Source organism: Rhinopithecus roxellana, chromosome 2, assembly GCF_007565055.1.
Source record: "Rhinopithecus roxellana isolate Shanxi Qingling chromosome 2, ASM756505v1, whole genome shotgun sequence".
NCBI classification, from domain to species: domain Eukaryota; kingdom Metazoa; phylum Chordata; class Mammalia; order Primates; family Cercopithecidae; genus Rhinopithecus; species Rhinopithecus roxellana.
In genome coordinates, this window is record NC_044550.1 from 134,444,917 (window position 1) to 134,465,200 (window position 20,284).

At 56.8% G+C, this 20,284-nt stretch overlaps 1 protein-coding gene across 2 annotated transcripts in view; it reads left to right on the plus strand.

Moving 5' to 3' along the window:
- LETM1 (leucine zipper and EF-hand containing transmembrane protein 1) overlaps positions 1–18,723 on the plus strand; it is a 45,154-nt gene extending 26,431 nt beyond the window's left edge. Inside the window, exons 7-14 of one of the 2 annotated variants that reach the window (XM_010384354.2) lie at positions 4,383–4,502; positions 6,535–6,666; positions 7,195–7,338; positions 8,027–8,158; positions 11,411–11,545; positions 14,554–14,741; positions 15,636–15,774; positions 17,030–18,723. In XM_010384354.2, coding sequence (XP_010382656.1) covers positions 4,383–4,502; positions 6,535–6,666; positions 7,195–7,338; positions 8,027–8,158; positions 11,411–11,545; positions 14,554–14,741; positions 15,636–15,774; positions 17,030–17,179 — 1,140 coding nt within the window. In that variant the 3' untranslated portion in view covers positions 17,180–18,723. The remainder of the gene's footprint in view (positions 1–4,382; positions 4,503–6,534; positions 6,667–7,194; positions 7,339–8,026; positions 8,159–11,410; positions 11,546–14,553; positions 14,742–15,635; positions 15,775–17,029) is intronic. The other variant, XM_010384355.2, reaches the window with a different exon arrangement.
- Positions 18,724–20,284: the final 1,561 nt, after the last annotated feature.

A 20,284-nucleotide genomic window follows, 5' to 3' on the forward strand; every position in this document is an offset into this window, starting at 1 on the left:
CTCACTGTAGCCTTGACCTCCCGGAACCAAGCCATCCTCCCACCTCAGCCCCCCGAGTAGCTAGGACCACAGGCGTGTGCCACCACACTGGCTAGTTTTGTTTATTTTTCTTGTAGAGATGAGGTCTTACTATTTTTTTTTTTTTATGAGGCGGAGTCTCGCTCTGTCACCCAGGCTGGAGTGCAGTGGCCGGATCTCAGCTCACTGCAAGCTCCACCTCCTGGGTTTATGCCATTCTCCTGCCTCAGCCTCCCGAGTAGCTGGGACTACAGGCGCCTGCCACCTCGCCCGGCTAGTTTTTTGTATTTTTTAGTAGAGACGGGGTTTCACCGTGTTAGCCAGGATGGTCTCTATCTCCTGACCTCGTGATCCGCCCGTCTCAGCCTCCCAAAGTGCTGGGATTACAGGTTTGAGCCACCGCGCCCAGCCTGAGATGAGGTTTTACTATTACGTTGCCCAAGCTGGTCTGGAACTCCTGGGCTCAAGTGATTCTCCCACCTCGGCCTTCCAAAATGTTGGGATTACCGGCGTGAGCCACTGTGCCTGGCCAAGAACGGCATCTTTACTATTAGGGGAAAAGTTGAATGACAATGGATTTCTCATCAGGAACTGTGGAGACCACAGGACGTGGAGCATTATTTTTCAATTGTTAAAAGAACTGTTAACCCAGGATCTATCACCAGCAAAAATATAGCAATGACGGGGAGCCAAGGCAGTATCAGAGGGAAGGAAGCTGCGACTGTCACCAGCAGACCTCCCCTAAAGGAAGGGCTGAGGGAAGCTCCTCGACCAGAGAGGAAACAGTAAGAGAAAGTACCTCGTGGCAGCAGGAAGAGTTCCCAGCAACCAGAGTGAGGGTCGGCACAGTGGGCTGCGCTCTCCCTGCGCCTTCTGTAGCGAGCGGGGCTGAGGGACGTGCTCCGCAGTGCGGTGGAGGTGACGATGCAGTGGAGGCGACATCTGAGAACAGACGGAGGGGAGGCTTCAGCGCTTGCCTTCGTGGTGGAGCGCCGACCCCACCGCACTATGGTGAGCTGCGCCCGTGGATTGTGTGTCGCGATCCGCAGAGCGACACTGAAAATGCTGCACAGAGACTCAGACCCCTAGAGCGAAATCCAACAGAGGTCAGCCAGCCCACAGGAGGCCAGGGAGGAGAAAGCAGACAGAAAGAGCTTCATTCCTGACCAACCGGAGGAGCCCAGCTCGGTGGGCGAAGGGGTGGGCCAAGGAGGGCACGCATGCCGTGGAATGCTGCGTGGCAGTGAGAGGCCTAACCCGGCACACCCACAGCACCCCCAGTGGGTCCTCAAGGAACCCCAGAGGTGACGTCCTGCATGATCTTGTTCAGAGAGCACTCCAGGTGACAGCTGCAGATGTGGAGACAAGCGTGTCTGAACGGGCAGCACTGGGAGCTGGGGAAGGTGGCCTCTGTCTTGACTGGGTGGGTGGCATGTGCTCATTACGCTAGGGGACGCATCTTATGCACAGGAGCTCTGTTAGTTGTTAAAACTGGATGTGTGTCCACAGTTACGTCAAGTTTGGTTTTAGAAGTGGAGGTGGTGGTACTGCCTACCCCACAGGGTGGTTGTGAGGTGGAGTGAACTCTAAAATGGTGGGCCCTGCTGCAGAGTCCTGGCGTCGGAGCCCTGTTGCCAGCATCTGCCTAGCGGTGGCTGTCATTACTTCTCCATGTCTCTCTTCACCTGTTGCTCCCTGTATGCCTTGGTGTCCTCTGTCTCTGGGACTCCTGTTTGCTTTTCCATTTGGGGTCACAGTGACCTTGGGCTGAGCAGAGGAGAGGGGCTCTTTAGGTATGGGGTTAGGATGTATCTTCAGAGCATCTGGTTCCCTCTCCTTCTGTCCTTCTTTCTTTTCCATCCTGGGCACACTTTGGCAGATGGTGGACTGGGGGCATCAGGAGAAACATCAGGGGCAGGAGTAGCCAGGGTGGGGCTGGTTCTGCCATCAGGACAGAGGGATGGAGGTGGACAGAGGGATGGAGGTGGACAGAGAGGTGGAGGTGGACAGAGGGGTGGAGGTGGACAGAGGTGGAGGCGGACAGAGAGGCGGAGGCGGACAGAGAGGCGGAGGCGGACAGAGGGGCGGAGGCGGACAGAGGGGCGGAGGCGGACAGAGGGGCGGAGGCGACAGAGGGGGGCGGAGGCGGACAGAGGGGGCGGAGGCGGACAGAGGGGCGGGGGCGGACAGAGGGGCGGAGGCGGACAGAGGGGCGGAGGCGGACAGAGGGGCGGAGGCGGACAGAGGGGCGGAGGCGGACAGAGGGGCGGAGGCGGACAGGGGGCGGAGGCGGACAGAGGGGCGGCGGCGGACAGAGGGGGGCGGAGGCGGACAGAGGGCGGAGGCGGACAGAGGGGCGGAGGCGGACAGAGGGGCGGGAGGCGGACAGAGGGGCGGAGGCGGACAGAGGGGGCGGAGGCGGACAGAGGGGGCGGAGGCGGACAGAGGGGGGCGGAGGCGGACAGAGGGGCGGAGGCCGGACAGAGGGGGGCGGAGGCGGACAGAGGGGGCGGAGGCGGACAGAGGGGGGCGGAGGCGGACAGAGGGGGCGGAGGCGGACAGAGGGGGCGGAGGCGGACAGAGGGGCGGAGGCAGGACAGAGGGGGCGGAGGCGGACGAGGGGGCGGGGAGGCGACAGAGGGGCGGGGCGGACAGAGGGGCGGAGGCGGACAGAGGGGGCGGAGGCGGACAGGGGGCGGAGGCGGAAAGAGGGGCGGAGGCGGACAGAGGGGGCGGAGGCGGACAGAGGGGCGGATGGCGGACAGAGGGGCGGAGCGGACAGAGGGGGCGGAGGCGGACAGAGGGGCGGAGGCGGACAGAGGGGGCGGAGGCGACAGAGGGGGGCGGAGGCGGACAGAGGGGGCCGGAGGCGGACAGAGGGGCGGAGGCGGACAGAGGGGGCGGAGGCGGACAGAGGGGGCGGAGGCGGACAGAGGGGCGGAGGGCGGACAGAGGGGGCGGAGGCGGACAGAGGGGCGGAGGCGGACAGAGGGCGGAGGCGGACAGAGGGGGGGGCGGAGGCGGACAGAGGGGCGGAGGCGGACAGAGGGGCGGAGGCGGACAGAGGGGGCGGAGGCGGACAGGGGCGGAGGCGGACAGAGGGGCGGAGGCGGACAGAGGGGCGGAGGCGGACAGAGGGGCGGAGGCGGACAGAGGGGCGGAGGCGGACAGAGGGGCGGAGGCGGACAGAGGGGCGGAGGCGGACAGAGGGGCGGAGGCGGACAGAGGGGCGGAGGCGGACAGAGGGGGGGCGGGGCGGAGGCGGACAGAGGGGCGGAGGCGGACAGAGGGGCGGAGGCGGACAGAGGGGCGGAGGCGGACAGAGGGGCGGAGGCGGACAGAGGGGCGGAGGCGGACAGAGGGGCGGAGGCGGACGAGGGGGCGGGGCGGAGGCGGACAGAGGGGCGGAGGCGGACAGAGGGGCGGAGGCGGACAGAGGGGGGAGGCGGAGCGGGGCGGAGGGGCGGGCGGACAGAGGGGCGGGGCGGAGGCGGACAGAGGGGCGGAGGCGGACAGAGGGGCGGAGGCGGACAGAGGGGCGGAGGCGGACAGAGGGGGCGGGGCGGAGGCGGACAGAGGGGCGGAGGCGGACAGAGGGGCGGAGGCGGACAGAGGGGCGGAGGCGGACAGAGGGGCGGAGGCGGACAGAGGGGGCGGGGCGGAGGCGGACAGAGGGGCGGAGGCGGACAGAGGGGGCGGAGGCGGACAGAGGGGCGGAGGCGGACAGAGGGGCGGAGGCGGACAGAGGGGCGGAGGCGGACAGAGGGGCGGAGGCGGACAGAGGGGCGGAGGCGGACAGAGGGGGCGGGGCGGAGGCGGACAGAGGGGCGGAGGCGGACAGAGGGGCGGAGGCGGACAGAGGGGGGCGGGGCGGAGGCGGACAGAGGGGCGGAGGCGGACAGAGGGGCGGAGGCGGACAGAGGGGGCGGGGCGGAGGCGGACAGAGGGGCGGAGGCGGACAGAGGGGACGGGGCGGAGGCGGACAGAGGGGCGGAGGCGGACAGAGGGGCGGAGGCGGACCGAGGGGGGCGGAGGCGGACAGAGGGGCGGAGGCGGACAGAGGGGCGGAGGCGGACCGAGGGGCGGAGGCGGACAGAGGGGCGGAGGCGGACAGAGGGGCGGAGGCGGACAGAGGGGCGGAGGCGGACTTTTTTGTCTCAGGGGATTGGCCGTGGCCGTTCTGCACTTCCCAAGATCCTGACCCTCCGTCACAGGGTTCCAGCCACTTCTGACCCAGACCTGGGCTTTGGTGGCAGTGGTTTGATTCTTGCTTGGCAAAACCTGTTACTCTGGAGGGTGTTCACATAGACACGGTGACCCACCAGCAGCTGTCCCGGATGATAATTCACTGCTTTGTTTTCTAGCTGATTGCTGAGGAAGGGGTGGACAGCCTGAACGTCAAGGAGCTGCAGGCGGCGTGTCGGGCACGGGGCATGCGGGCCCTGGGCGTCACGGAAGACCGCTTGAGGGGCCAGCTGAAGCAGGTGCGTGAATACTCGCCTTATGCCAGGCCAGCATCGGCTCGAGGGAAACGTCAGCCTTGAAAGGCCACTTGGAGGCTTTTCTCAGACGCTGGGTGGGCCTGGCGAGGCGACACTGTGGCCTCTCTGGGGAAGGCTAGGATGTTTGGGCTGTTTCTCGCCCTTCTGGTCTTATCACATTCACACCCCTGCTTTCTCACTTTTCATTGCCTTTTGAATATTGCTTTGATTTTTTTTTGTTTGCTTTTAGTTTATCTGTAGTCAGATGAGGACTAGAGTTCACCTCTGAGATGTCAGACATTTCACATTTTGATTCTTTCTGAACTGGGACCATGGAAGGTTTGGGTGGCATGGCGTGGTCTGATGTCTGGAGCTGCCCCCTCTCTTGGCCATGCCCTGAGCAGGTGCCTCGTTCCCAATGCCGTCAGATCGAGTGGCGTGTAGGTCGGGCAGTGGTGGCCCCGGCCACTCACTCTTACATGGAAAGGTTAAGGGGTGCAGGGCTCCAGCCAGTTTCCTCCCAGTGCCCTGGCACTGGCGTGCCCTTGTTGGTCGTCATCCTCCTGCCGGGTTTTTCACACAACCTGCAAGTGTAGATGAAGGTGTATGAACACACTTCCCCTCTCGACACAGACAGTATTTATGGTGAGATCCTGTGGCACCCCCTGCCTTCCACAGCTGCGTCTTCCATCGGATTCCCCAGCAGAGCCTTCTCTGTGTCTGGCATGGGTGCTAACCTCCCTAGCACTCTGCCCAGCCTTCTGGAGCTCCATGGGGACATGGGCCACACACACAGGGGCATCTGAGTTGGGGGGGGAGGCGGCAGATGCCGTCCCTGCCCAGGCCCCTCAGCCCCCAGGGGAGTGTGGTGCATTGGGGGCCTGAGTGTCATGTGTTCACACTTTCCTTCTCTACCCACCTCTCAGCGTTGCCTTTCTTCTCTTAGGGTTTGTTCTCATGTTTTACCCATGTTCAGTTTGTCTCCAAACATTGTCATGGTCTTTCTTGCCCATTTGGAGATTGTCTTGGTGTCACTCAAGCAGCCAGTCCCAGAACCTGGCCTGTGCAGAGCCTGCGGGGGCCTGAGTGCTGACCGGCCTCAGTGGCACTGCCTCTGTAGGCCCATTCTGTGTTGACCTGGGCTGGTTTTGTTTCTTTGTTTGAGACAGAGTCTTGCTGTGTCACACAGGCTGGAGTGCAGTGGTGCGATTTCAGCTCGATAAAACCTCTGCCTCCCTGGTTCAAGCAATTTTTGTGCCTCAGCCACCCAAGTAGCTGGGACTACAAGCATGCCCCACAATGCCTGGCTAATTTTTGTATTTTTAGTAGAGATGGGATTTTGCCATGTTGGCCAGGCTGGTCTTTAACTTCTGACCTCAGGTAATCCTCCCACCTGGGCCTCCCAAAGTGCTGGGATTATAGGCGTGAACCACTGTGCCCAGCCCCTGGGGGGGTTTTTTGTTTGTTTTTTTTTTTTGTTGTTGAGACGGAGTCTCACTCTGTCACCCAGGCTGGAGTGCAGTGGCCGGATCTCAGCTCACTGCAAGCTCCACCTCCTGGGTTTACGCCATTCTCCTGCCTCAGCCTCCCAAGTAGCTGGGACTACAGGCGCCCGCCACCTCGCCTGGCTAGTTTTTTGTATTTTTTTAGTAGAGACGGGGTTTCACTGTGTTCGCCACAGTGATGGTCTCGATCTCCTGACCTTGTGATCCGCCCATCTTGGCCTCCCAAAGTGCTGGGATTACAGGCTTGAGCCACCGCGCCCAGCCCCCTGGGGTGTTTTTAAGTGAAGAGTTGATGCCCTGTTCCGTGACCCTTGGTGTCCTCGCTGTGGGGGCTGCTGACCCCTGAGCCTGTCTGGTGTTTTGTTTACTAAGGCTGTCATCGGGTCACACAGCAGAGCAACAAATAGACCTTTTAGAACTTGAGACACCATCTTCTCTGAGGGCTCTTCTGGTGATGAGATGAGTTGACCTGCTGTGCTGGCGGTGGGGTTGAGGGGCTGCCCATCTGCTGAATGTGGCTTTGGTTGCAGTGGCTGGACCTGCACCTGCATCAGGAAATCCCCACATCGCTGCTCATCCTGTCCCGGGCCATGTACCTTCCGGACACCCTCTCTCCAGCCGACCAGCTCAAGTCCACACTGCAGACCCTCCCAGAGATTGTGGTACGTGCTGTCGGAAACCCCTTTCACCTCATCTCTTCATAGCTGGCCCTGCTCTTCTGGGGTGGCTCTTCTGTGGTCGGGGGAGGCGTGCAAGAGCACTCATTCCTCAACCATGGGCAAGGAGCCCCCCACCCACACAACCTCCCCTCTACCCCCTCGCTATTGCCCCCACCCAGCCACCTGTCCCCTTCCTTCCATCCCTCTTCACCGGCCCCTTGCCTGCCATCCCCCGTGGGGTCCTGACCTGGCCACATGTTGGCTGCTGTGGATCTGTGCTGCGGCCCGTGGAGCTGTGTCAGCAGCGCCTGTGCTCCTTCCCTGCACATCAGGAGTCACCGGGCGAGCACAAAGGGTGGCCCAGAGGACTCCCAGCAGTTGCAGGCGGCACCTCGACAGTGCCTTCTGTCCTGTGTGTGAAGCCCAGCTGGTGACAGGGGCAGAGGACACAGGGCAGAGGACAGAGGTTAAGGGCAGCAGGGGCCTCTGGCGGCTTCTGGGGCTCACCCACAGGTGTACCCTCTTCTGAAGGCAAAGGAAGCGCAGGTGAAAGCAGCCGAGGTGGAAGGCGAGCAGGTGGACAACAAGGCCAAGCTGGAGGCCACGCTGCAAGAGGAGGCGGCCATCCAGCAGGAGCACCGTGAGAAGGAGCTGCAGAAGCGCTCGGAGGCGGCAGTAAGCGGTGGCCCTGCTCCATGGGGCATGAGGCTGTCCTGACCCAGCCTCCCTAGAAACCCCACAAGCCCACAGTCTTGGCCTCCCGTGTGTTTGGCGCCCCACGTGCGTGGCCCTATAGCTCTGTCCTGCATTTTTATTTCCCTCTGGAGTGGTCAGGGAGACAGGGTGCCTGGGTGTGGGGGCTGCAACTCTGACATTGGGACTCCCTGATGGCCACGGTGGTACTCATGGGAGATGTACCTTAGCTGTCTCAGAGGGGCAAGCTTAGCACACGGCAGTGCCCACTCTCTCCTCAGGGACTTGCTGTGAGGGACACTGGCAGAGGAGCCTCAGGCTCCCCCAGGCTCTGGGCTCCTCTTCAACACGGGCCCTGTGGTCCTCTTGGGTCACATGCATGGTGCCCACCCACAGGCTCAGCCTCCTGCTCTGCAAGTGACAGGACAGCTTGGTGGAGTCATGGGGAGACCAGAGATGGGTGAGGTACTCTAGCCTGTTCCAGAGAGGGCCCTAGGTGACCTGGCAGCTGCATGGAGCCTCCCTAGGGACCTCCTGTGGCAGGTGTGCTGCCCGCTGTCACCGGCAGGCCTGCTCCCAATGTGGCCTCTGCCATCCATTCTGAGCATTGGGGATTGAGAAGGCCGCTTCTGTGTGACGGCGGCCGGGCCGGTGTCCCCTTGCCTTTCAGAAGGATGTGGAGCCCGAACGTGTGGTAGCCATTCCCCAAAGGCTAGGGGCTGAGCTGCAGCCAGAAGTGTCTGACACAGTCCTGCGGTCAGAGACCCTGAAGGACACTGCCCCTGTGCTGGAGGGCTTGAAGGTAATGAGGCAGGTTCTGGGGCACTGGAGGCTGAGGAGGGCGTGGCCTGGCTTTGTGGACAGTTGTGGGGCGGGGATGGGGACAGGTTAGCTGGGGCACCTGTAGCCCTCAGTGAGAGGAGATGGTGCAAGGGGTTGAGGATGAGGCCAGTGGGCCCCTAGGAGGCTTGGTGGTTGGGAAGAGAGTGAGTCCGGCTGGGCTCCGCATTGTGCCTGGGTGCACGGCAGCTGAGGCTGCCAGGAACTTGGCACCCTGGCCCACAGTGTGGCAGGTAGAGATGCCGGTCGGCAGGTTTCAGGGCCCTTTGTCAGCTTGCCCAGACAGTGGAGGGCAATGTGGCCTCTCAAGGTGAAGCCTCCTCCACAGGCCCAACCTGCTGTCACCTCCTGTGGGGTGATCTGGGCTTGCAGCATCTTCAGACTCCCCATGCCAGCCTGTGAGGTGCAGCCTCCAGGCACCTGTGCTGCCTACAAGGGATGCCTCCTGGTGCCTTCCATCTTAAACTCGCAGGCTGGAGGGCAGTGACGCCATCTCGGCTCACTGCAGCCTCTGCCTCCCGGGTTCAAGCGACTCTTCTGCCTCAGCCTCCCAAGTAACTGGGAGTACAGCCATACACCACCAGACCTGGCTAATGTTTGTATTTTTGGTAGAGACGGGATTTCACCATGTTGGCCAGGCTGGTCTCAAACTCCTGACCTCAAGTAATCTTCCCGCCGCAGCCTCCCAAAGTGCTAAGATTACAGGGGTGAGCTACCGTGCCTAGCCATAAAAAACATTTTGGGGCCAGGCGCAGTGGCTCGCACCTGTAATCCCAGCACTTTGGGAGGCCGAGGTGGGCGGATCACGGGGTCAGGAGATTGAGACCATCCTGGCTAACATGGTGAAACCCTGTCTCTACTAAAAATACAAAAAATCAGCCAGACATGGTGGCATGCGCCTGTAGTCCCAGCTACTCAGGAGGCTGAGGCAGGAGAATGGCGTGAACCTGGCAGGCAGAGCTTGTAGTGAGCAGAGATTGCGCCTCTGCGCTCCAGCCTGAGTGACAGAGTGAGACTCTGTCTCAAAAAAAAAAAAATTAAACTTTTTAGCAAATCAAATAGAACTATTATGTAAAAAGAATCATGATTACATGGGATTTGTCCAAAAAATACAAATTGGCTTGAATTTTTTTTTTTTTGAAATGGGATCTCACTGTCTTGCCCAGTCTGGAGTGCAGAGACGTGACCTCGGCTCACTGAAGCCTTGACCTCCCAGGCTCAAGTGATTCTCCTACCTCAGCCTCCCGAGTAGCTGGGATTATAGGTGCCCACCACCACACCCAGCTAATTTTTGTATTTTTAGTAGAGATGGGGTTTCACCATGTTGGCCTGGCTGGTCTCAAACTGCTGGCCTCAGGTGATCCTCCCACCTCGGCCTCCCGAAGTGCTGAGTTTATAGGCTTGAGAGACTGCGCCTGGCCAAAAATTTTTTAAACGTAATTTCCGTATTAACAGACTAAATTGGCTGGGCGCGATGGCTCACGCCTGTAATCCCAGCACTTTGGGAGGCCGAGGCAGGTAGATCACGAGGTCAGGAGATCGAGACCATCCTGGTTAACAGGGTGAAACCCTATCTCTACTAAAAATATAAAAAATTAGCCGGGCACGGTGGTGGGCGCCTGTAGTCCTAGCTACTTGGGAGACTGAGGCAGGAGAATGGCGTGAACCCGGGAGGCGGAGCTTGCAGTGAGCTGAGATCACACCACTGCACTCCAGCCTGGGCAACAGAGCGAGACTCTGTCTCAAAAAAAAAAAAAAAACTGACTAAATTAGAAAAGTCGGGAATGTTTTATCTCGGTAGCTGCAGAAAGAGCATATGGCAGAACCCAGTATCTGTTCCTGATTTGCAGATGTCCTGCACACGTGGGCAGCTTTCTCAGCCCAGTCAGAAGCTTCTGCAGAAACACCTCTAGCTGCCATCACCCTCAGTGGTGAGACGCTGATGAGGGTGTCTGTCCTCAGCTCAGAATCAGCTGGTGTCTGAGCTCAGCATCAGCCTGGGGGTTTCAGTCAGGGCAGTTGGATACAGAAAACAAAACCATATAGATCAGAAAAAAAAAAGGAAAACTCTTTATTCACAAATGGTGTGAACATCAATTGTGCTTCACTATGGTAATGAGTAGTCAGAGAAGGTTTGAACGGTATGGCACCCCCCAAAATGAACTACTTAGGGATAAATTTGGAAAAAGATATGCAAGTGCTGTCCACGAAGTGCTATAAAATGTTGCTGAGGGAAAGAAAAACCCAACAGAGGGGCTGGGTGCGGGGCCCACACCTGTGATACCAGCACTGTGAGAGGCCAAGGTGGGAGGATCATCTGAGCCCAGGAGTTTGAGACCAGCCTGGGCAACACAGTGAGACCCCGTCTTTACAAAACATTAAAAGTTGGCCGGGGGGAGGGGGGAGGGATTGCATTGGGAGTTATACCTGATGTAAATGATGAGTTGATGGGTGCTGACGAGTTGATGGGTGCAGCACACCAACATGGCACAAGTATACATATGTAACAAACCTGCACGTTATGCACATGTACCCTAGAACTTAAAGTATAAATAATAAAAAATAAAAAAATAAAAATAGTTGGCCAGGCATGTCAATGTGTGCCTATAGTCCCAGCTCCTGGGGTGGCTGAGGCAGGAGACTGCTTGAGTTTGGGCGATCAAGGCTGCAGCAAGCCGTGATTGCACCACTGCACTCCAGCCTGGGCAACAGAGACCCTGTCTCAAAAAACAACAAGAAACACATGACCACAGGAGCAAATCTCAAAGTAAGTGAGGGAGAGAAGCCAGACAAAAAAAGAGCGTGCACTGGCTGATCCGTCTATTTAAGATGCTAGAAAACGCACCCAAGTCTGCCGTGGCAGGAGGTGGACCTGAGGTTGCCAGGGGTGGGCGGCAGCACCCAGTGGGGACATGAAGATGCATTTGGAGGTGACTCTTTGACTGTAGTGAAGGTTTCACAGTACACGTGTTGATTCATAGATGACACGCTTTAAACAAATGCGGTTTGGCATATGAGGGCAGACAGTGACTGCATGCATGCAGCCAGCATAGCACTGAACCTGAACCCTGCTGGTCTCTTGTTACCAATGAGTGTCCAGTGAGACTCTTGCCCTGGGCTGCCCATATAATATGAATGGAGCAGCCGGTCACTTGGGAACAGGCCAGTTCTTTCCCTTGGCTCAGGCTTTATTATTTGACCATTTTTCTCTCAGGAGGAACAGATCACTAAGGAGGAAATTGACATCCTCAGCGATGCCTGCTCTAAGCTGCAGGAACAGAAGAAGTCACTCACCAAGGAGAAGGAGGAGCTGGAGCTGCTGAAGGAGGACATGCAGGACTACAGCGAGGTGGGTGGGATTTGCTCCCTGGACTCTGAGACTGCAAGAACGGTAAAATCGCTGTACTGGCTGCAAAAGTATTACATAATACTTCCGTCAGATACTTGATAAGCTGGCCAAAGAGTATTTGGAGAGGAAAGCAAATTATAAATAAACCTTATACAGTAACTTTTCCATAGCCATTCTGGCTGGACCAATCTTCTAGAATGTGGCTGTGTGCCATTCTGGCCACAGATGCATGTGCACCTTTTTTTTTTTTGAGAGAAGGTCTTGCTCTGTTGCTCAGGCTGGAGTGCAGTGACACAATTTCAGCTCACTGCAACCTCCACTTCCTGGGTTCAAGCAGTCTTGTGCCTCAGCCTCCCGAGTAGATGAGACGACAAGCATGTGCCACCACACTCAGCTCAATTTTTTGTATTTTTAGTAGAGACAGGGTTTCACCATGTTGACCAGGCACATCTTGAATTCCTGGCCTCAAGTGATCCACCTGCATCGCCCTCCCAAAGTGCTGGGATTACAGGTGTGAGCCACCGTGCCTGGCCACATCTTTTAGTTTCTAAACATGGGAGGGTGTCTCATGAAGAGTTTGGTCACTTGATGATGAGATCTTATTCATGATTACGTAAAAGTGGCTTTTCTTTTCTTCTATGGTGATTTTTTTCTTTTCTTTTTTTTTTTGTAAATATTACTTCCTAATACGATTTTTCTTTCTTTCTTTTTTTTTTTGAGACAGAGTCTCGCTCTGTCGCCCAGGCTGGAATGCAGTGGCTGGATCTCAGCTCACTGCAAGCTCCGCCTCCCGGGTTTACGCCATTCTCCTGCCTCAGCCTCCCGAGTAGCTGGGACTACAGGCGCCCGCCACCTCGCCCGGCTAGTTTTTTGTATTTTTTAGTAGAGACGGAGTTTCACCGGGTTAGCCAGGATGGTCCCGATCTCCTGACCTCGTGATCCGCCCATCTCGGCCTCCCAAAGGGCTGGGATTACAGGCTTGAGCCACCATGCCTGGCCTTCTTTTTTTTTTTTTTTTTTTTTTTTTGAAACGAAGTCTAGCTCTGTTGCCCAGGCTGTAGTGCAGTGGTGTGATCTCGGCTCACTGCAACCTCCGCCTCCTGGGTTCCAGTGATTCTTCTGCCTCAGCCTCCTGAGTAGCTGGGACTACAGGCACCCACCACCACGCCTAGCTAATTTTTTGTATTTTTAGTAGAGACGGGGTTTCACCCTGTTGACTAGGCTGATCTCAAACTGCTGACCTTGTGATCCGCCCGCCTCGGCCTCCCAAAGTGCTAGGATTACAGGCATGAGCCACCGTGCCTGGCCCTTGCTTTTTTTTCTTTGGAGACGGAGTCTCTGTCGCCCAGGCTGGAGTACAGTGGCAAGAAATCGGCTCACTGCAAGCTCTGCCTCCCAGGTTCACGCCATTCTTCTGCCTCAGCCTCCCAAGTAGCTGGGACTACAGGTGCTCGCCAACACGCCCGGCTAATTTTTTTGTATTTTTAGTAGAGACGGGGTTTCACTGTGTTAGCCAGGATGGTCTCGATCTCCTGACCTCGTGATCCGCCCGCCTCAGCCTCCCAAAGTGCTGGGATTACAGGCGTGAGCCACCATGACTGGCCCCTAATACGACTTTTTTAAAACCGTTTTCATAGCTCTGTTGGTAGTGATGACTGATTTTTCAATTGGCAAAAATAATTTGCCATTTCTGGATTTATGACAGCCTCATGCCTTGTGGGTTCTCCACTGGATGTGAGGTGCTTATCACCACCTCAGCTTGTTCCTTCCCTCCCCTCTTCTCGCCTCCCCATGATGTTTATTTGTGGGGAAAAAAATAACTTCGAGTTTAAAAAGACACTTAAAGCTGGGCACTGGCGGCTCAGGCCTGTAATCCCCACTTTGGGAGGTCAAGGCAGGAGGATCACTTGAGCTCAGGAGTTTGAGACCATCCTGGGCAACATGGTGAAACCCCATTTCTGCAAAAAATACAAAAATTAGCTAGGCATGATGGCGTGTGCCTGTACTCCCAGCTACTCCGGAGTCTGAGGCAGGAGGATTGCTTGGGAGTGGGAGGCTGGGAGTTGGAGGCTGCAGTGAGCTGAGATCATGCCACTTCACTCCAGCCTGGGCGACAGAGCAACACCCTATCTCAAAAAAAAAAGACACTTAATTTCCTTGATTAATTTGTTCACTTAATTTTTCTTTAACAAATGTGAAGGAAATTGAGATTCAGAATAGATTCTGTATCATCTTTTGCTAAAAAGGCAGTGTACAAAAATAAGAAATTGGTATGATAGAAATATAGTTTGTAACTTTCTCTGGTTTGAATTAATGGATTTAATTACCTTTACAAGTTAATTTATTAGCTTTTTTTTTTTTTTTTTTTTTTCTTGAGATGGGGTCTAACTCTGTCACCTAAGCTGGAATGCAGTGGTGTGATCTTGGCTCACTGCAGCCTCGACCTCCCGGGCTCAAGCGATCCTCCTGTCTCAGACTCGTGGGTAGCTGGGACTACAGGTGTGTACCACCACACCTGGCTAATTTTTTGTTTGAATTTTAGTAGAAATAAGGTCTCGCTATGTTGCCTGGGCTGGTTTCAAACTCCTGTCCTCAAGTGATCCTCCTGCCTTGGCCTCCCAAAGTGCTGGGATTACAGGCATGAGCCACTGTGCCCAACCAGATTCCTTTTTCTTTTTTCTTTTTTCTTTTTTTTTTGAGACAGAGTCTCGCTCTGTTACCCAGGCTGGAGTGCGTTGGCATGGTCTTAGCTCACTTCAAGCGATTCTCCTGCCTCAGCCTCCCGAGTAAGTGGGATTACAGATGCCCGCCACCATGCCCAGCTAATTTTTGTATTTTTAGTAGAGACAGGGTTTCACCACATTGGCCAGGCTGGTCTCGAACTCCTGACCTCAGGTGATCTGCCCGCCTTGGCCTCCCAAAGTACCGGGATTACAGGCGTGAGCCACTGCACCCGGCCCCCTTTTTCTTTTAAGATAAACTTTTTACAACTAAAATAATTTTATTAGGACTTGCAGGAGATCAAGAAGGAGCTTTCAAAGACTGGTGAAGAAAAATATGTGGAAGAATCTAAAGCCAGCAAGAGACTGACAAAAAGGGTGCAGCAGATGATCGGGCAGATCGACGGCTTGATCTCACAGCTGGAGATGGACCAGCAAGCTGGCAAGCTGGCCCCAGCCAGCGCCATGCCCACGGGGTGAGTGGGGTGGCGGGCGTGGGAGAGGAATGGGAGACTCAGGAAGCCTGGTCCCTTTGCTGGATCCAAGCTGGGCCCTTCTGGCTCCAAAGGGCACATCTTGGCCTCTGACTAGTTGCCTCTCCTCCTTTGACCCAGCAGTCCCAGCCAGGGACCCACTGGCATCTCAGTCTCTGCCTCTCTGAGAGCAGTTCCTCCCTTCCTGGCCCCTCTTCCTCTTCCCACAGCCCTCTCCCCTCCTGTTCCAGCCTCCGCCTCTCTTGGCTTCTGTTTCCTCGAATTACCAGGCTCTCTCTTGCCTCTCCCTCTTCCTGACCCCACCCACACTCAGTAATGACACCAACTCGGGCAGTCGTCCTTCTCTTTGCCCGACATGTCCCAGATTGCTGCAGCAGTGGCTGAGGGAGCTGCCGTTGTGTGAGTCCCTTCTAGGCGAATGAAACAGCTGTTGGGCGACAGCTGGTGCCCTGCAGGCTCCAAATCTCCACCCCCACCCCCACAGCGTTGTAGGCGGGCTGCCTGTGGCACCCTGCTCATGCTCTTGGAGGCCCTCATCTGCCTAGGGCACCACAGCCTCCATGATCATGAAAGTATTGGCAAGTGGCCACAGGCCTGAGGACCACTGCCCAGCAGCCATGGCCCCGGAGGGGTGGCCACTGAGGGGCAGACATGCCCGTGGAAACCCTGGACCCGGTAGTGTTTCTGTGTTTGTGTCCACGCTGGCTCTGGGAGCTCTTGGCAGTGTATTCAGGATGGGATCATACCTTGGGGGTTTCCTGGCTCACGTGGAGCTGCCTATGTCAGTGCTGACCACTTGCAGCCACAGGTGTGGGCATTGAGGCCCCGTGTAGCAGGACACCTGCCCGTGGCCACATGCAGGCTGTGCTCCCACAGGGAGAACGTCATCAGTGTCGCCGAGCTCATCAGTGCCATGAAGCAAGTCAAGCACATTCCTGAAAGCAAGCTCACCAGCCTGGCTGCAGCACTGGATGAAAACAAGGACGGCAAGGTCAACATCGACGACCTCGTCAAGGTGGGCCTCACTGCAGACGGTGTGGGCCAGCTGCCACCTGCTCTGGGGTGGGGTAGGGCAGGGGGACTGTTCATTGCATGCCCGGCATCCTCCTGGGCAGCTACCCCTTCCTGTCGGGTTTGAGTCTGTTGCTGCGACTGCTCCTTTAAGCCGCTGCTCTCATTGGAAACATCAGAAGTGAGAAATTACTGAAGTTACAAACTCAAGTGTTGAGACAACAAACGCACCGAGTGACCACAATGCGCCTCCCTGGACCCCGCCCCCAGCTGGTGACACGGTGGGGGCCGGGGGGCGGCAAACACCTCTCAGGGGCCCGTGAAAGCTGAGAGGCGACTGCACAGGGAAGCAGGTGGCGGCTCACAGCCGCCAGGGTCCCCCAAGGCTGAGAGGCATCTGCACAGGGAGCTGGGGGACGGCTCACACCTGCTGGGGTCCCATGAGGCTGAGAGGCATCTGCATAGGGGAGCCAAGGACCTCTGAGGCTGAGAGGTGTCTGCGTAGGGAAGTTGGGGACCCCCGAGACTGAGAGGCGTCTGCATTTGGGAGCCGGGGGACAGCTTACACCTGCCAGGGGCCGCTGAGCCTGAGAGGTGGCTGCTGGGCTAAGCTCCCAAGTGCAGCCACTCAGGTTCCTGGGTACCCCGGGAGACCCTGGCCCAGGATCCAGTCTCTGGAGGGAAGGCAGGGCTGTAGCCTGAGTGTGGACACCAGTTTACCCAGTCACTGACATCTCTGAGGGGAAGCTGCCTCGTGGCTCCCGGTGCATGTGTCATGTTAGTGATTTTCCAGACGTCTATCACAAGCGTTGGCTGGTTCAGGTTAGTGATTTTCTAAACGTCTATCAGGAACATTGGCTGGTTCCTTGCAGTTCAGTTTGGAAGCAAGGATCAGATATCTACTGCACAGCTGCCCTTCCCTTCCCTGCTACTCTGGGTGGCAGAATGGGGACAAGGTCCCTGCATGTCACCACACTCTGCCCTGAGAAGCCATGGCCCAGGTTCCCGAGCAGAGCAGGAACTTCACCCTGGCAGCCCCGTTGTGCTGTCTGCCACCCGCCAAGGCAGCCCCCTGGCTCCTTTGTCCTCCCACTTTCCAAGCCCCTTTCCCAGGGCCTGTGGCCCCCCTTGGGGGAACTGGTGCTCTGAGGACCCCGGGGCCCGCAGGCCGCGGTTGCATGCATGCTGCTGCCACCCGCCCCGCCTCACTGTGCTGTAGGGTGCAGCCACTTGAGCCTCTCCCTTTCCCTTGTGTGTAGGTGATTGAGCTGGTGGACAAAGAAGATGTTCACATCTCCACCAGCCAGGTGGCTGAGATTGTAGCAACACTGGAAAAAGAGGAGAAGGTGGAGGAGAAGGAGAAGGCCAAAGAGAAGGCAGAGAAGGAGGTTGCAGAGGTGAAGAGCTAGAGCCACCAGCCTGGGCACATGTTCTTCTGCTGTGCTGCCACCCTGGCGATGGCTTTGTGGTGATTCTTAGTGGCTCATTTAATATTTTGGCTGGAATAAATCAGAGACTTCCATAATCAAGTAAATTTTAATTTTCATCATTCCACGGAGATTTAATCTGTCTGGAATCCTGGAATCCGTCCACAGAATCGTGCCTGGAGCCACATTGTGGTGTGGCTGCCACGGCCTCCTGACTCCAGAGACGGTCGGGCCAGGCCAAGGCAAGAAGGTGCCCCCCTGCGTGTGGCCTCATGTCTCAGCGTCTGACTGTGCTACCCTGTCCCCAGGGAGGGGAATAAGGACCATGTGGACTCTGCCCATAGGGAGCTGGCTGCTGTGCCCACCCTCAGAGGCATCAGGGGACACAGCCTGGCCTCCTCAGGGCTGAAGATGCCTCCATTCATCTGTGGACCTTGATTTCTGGATTTCAGCGTCAATAGACCTGTCTTCCTGCACACTTTCAGTTGAATCTGGGTCACTGTAGAGACAGAGGTGTCTGCCATCTCCATGGCCTCTGGAGAGTGACATCTCCCTGCTGGGAGTGCCGGTTCTCACATGCGGTTTCCCTTGTGTATCGGAGCCCTTTCTTGACTTTATTTTCCCCAATTCTTTAAGCAGTTGATTGGCACAGAATTTTCCCACACCGGTCTGCCTGCCCCAAGAGCCGTCTCTGCCCCAAGTGGCGCAACTGACACAGCCCTGGCCATGGGGCTCCCTTGGGTGGTGCTTGGGGTGTGTGCCACGGGGGCTGCAGTGGGCTCGCTGTGTCAGGGATGAGCCTGGCTCAGGGGTTGGCGGGGCTCTGAAGCGCATTTGGGGTTCTTTGTAACTTCTGATGTGAGGTTTGAGTCTGGTGCACCCACAGCAGCGTGCGCTTCTCACCCCTCACGGTGTTGCAGGCTCAGGTCCCTGGGCTCCTTTAGCAAGCAGGCTGGTCAACGAGGCACAAGGATGCGGCACAGGGCATCCCCTGAGGCTTCACGGGCAAAACTTTCAGTGCTTAGGGTTTGCCCTGTGCCCTCTGGGTGGGGCGGCCTCTCAGCACTCGGCAGCATGGTCGGGCTGGCCAGGGCATGGGCAGACTCTCCTGTGGCCACCTCCACTCTCCTGCCCAGCCGGCTGTGTCACACTCATCTTTTTCACGTCAGGTTGGTTCCTGGCAAAAATGTCCCTCCGGGCGCCTCCAAGCATAGGATTTGGAAGACAGGAACGGCACAGGCAGCCAGGAAAGCAGCTGCGCTCAGACGATGCCTTCTCCATTACTTGAAGCTTCTTTTTGTCCGGCCATCAAAGAAACTTGACAAAATAGGAACAGGAGATACTTCTCAATTGTAAAACTTTGTTCAGGGACAGTTGGCTTCCAAAAGCTTTCGGATTTCAATTATTTGAGAAAGAAGTTTGTTTCAGATCCTTGATTAATATTTATGAACTCGCTCACCCTGTGTAGGTAGCCTCGTGTTGGTCTGTCCAAGTGTGCTTGCCTTTGAGAAGAAGCCTTGCAGTTGGGGAGGTGTGTGCAGACGCCCCTCCTGTGAGCTGCATCCTGGGCCCGGTCAGCTGCCCCGGCTCTCGCCCTCATCCTCACTGCCTCGGCTGAGCCCTGTTGATGTGAATAGCCACTGCCACAGGCAGCCCCTCCCACTGTCCCCTCTGCCCTGGATTCCGCATGGCCTCAGGAAGCCGGCTTGCCCTCCGGGTGCTGCAGGGGCTTGGCAGGTGGGGAAGGCTCTGGTGGGTGCCTTTGGTGGCTTCCAAGATATCAGCCGTGCTCTGATGCAGGCTTGCTCCCTCGTCATCCTCTCTCATCGTTCTGTGTGCATTTTTCTCTATGTCCTGACCTTTCTTCTTGCACCTCAAAGTGGTGTCCAGGTGCAAATGTAAGCAGTGGTGGATCCAGAAATAAGAGCTTTGTGTAATAAGGTTCTTAAAACAGTCCTTTCTTACACCTGCCCAGTGCCAGACTGTCAGTCTTGGCCTTTTTCAGGAGCTGGGATATCTGTGCCTGGTGAAAATGGAACTGGAATTCCTGACCTGGGAATTCAGTATTTCTTCCTCACTCCAGCTAAACACTCACTTCTTTTTTTTTTTTTTTTTTTTTTTTTTTTTTTTTGTGAGACGTAGTCTTGCTCTGTCGCCCAGGCTGGAGTGCAGTGGTGCGATCTTGGCTCACTGCAACCTCCACCTCCTGGTTTCAAGCAATTCTCCTGCCTCGGCCTCCTGAGTAGCTGGGATTACAGGTACCCGCCACCATGCCTGGCTTTTTTTTTTTTTTTTTTGAGACAAGAGTCTCGCTCTATCTCCCAGACTAGAGTGCAGTGACGCAATCTCAGCTTACTGCAAGCTCCGCCTCCCGGGTTCACGCCATTCTTCTGCCTCAGCCTCCCGAGTAGCTGGGACTGTAGGCACCCACCACCACACCCGGCTAATTTTTCTAATATTTTTAGTAGAGACGGGGTTTCACCATGTTAGCCAGGATGGTCTCCATCTCCTGACCTTGTGATCCACTCACCTTGGCCCCCAAAGTACTGGGATTACAGGCGTGTTTTTATTAGAGATGGAGTTTCATCATGTTGGTCAGGCTGGTCTCGAACTCCTGACCTCAGGTGAGCCACCCGTCTCAGCCTCCCAAAGTGCTGGGATTACAGGTGTGAGCCACCGCGCCCGGCCTAAACTCTCAGTTCTAGCGTAGGGATTCAGGAATTGGGCATACAGCTTCCAGACTCCTTTTGGAATGTCACAATCCAGACTTTTTTTTTTTTTTTTTAATGAGGGACAACCTGCAGTGGCTCCCAGTGGGTCCCGGTGCTGGCAGGAGCGTGCTGGCGAGCCGGCTTTGTGTGTGTCCTTCAGGGGCCCTAGGGCTGACCACCGGAGAGCCCGTCCTGGGCCGTTTTAAGCACCTTTTGTAGAACTCGTATTTTTATTAAAACATCAAATCTGTTCCTGTAACAGTGCAGAGTAATAATATTTCTGAACCATTGGGCACACAGGAGCTAGTGGAAGCCAGCAGTGCTGTCCACGTGGCTGCAGGGGCTGGGCTTTGGGGTGCGCGTGGCTGTGAGGCCA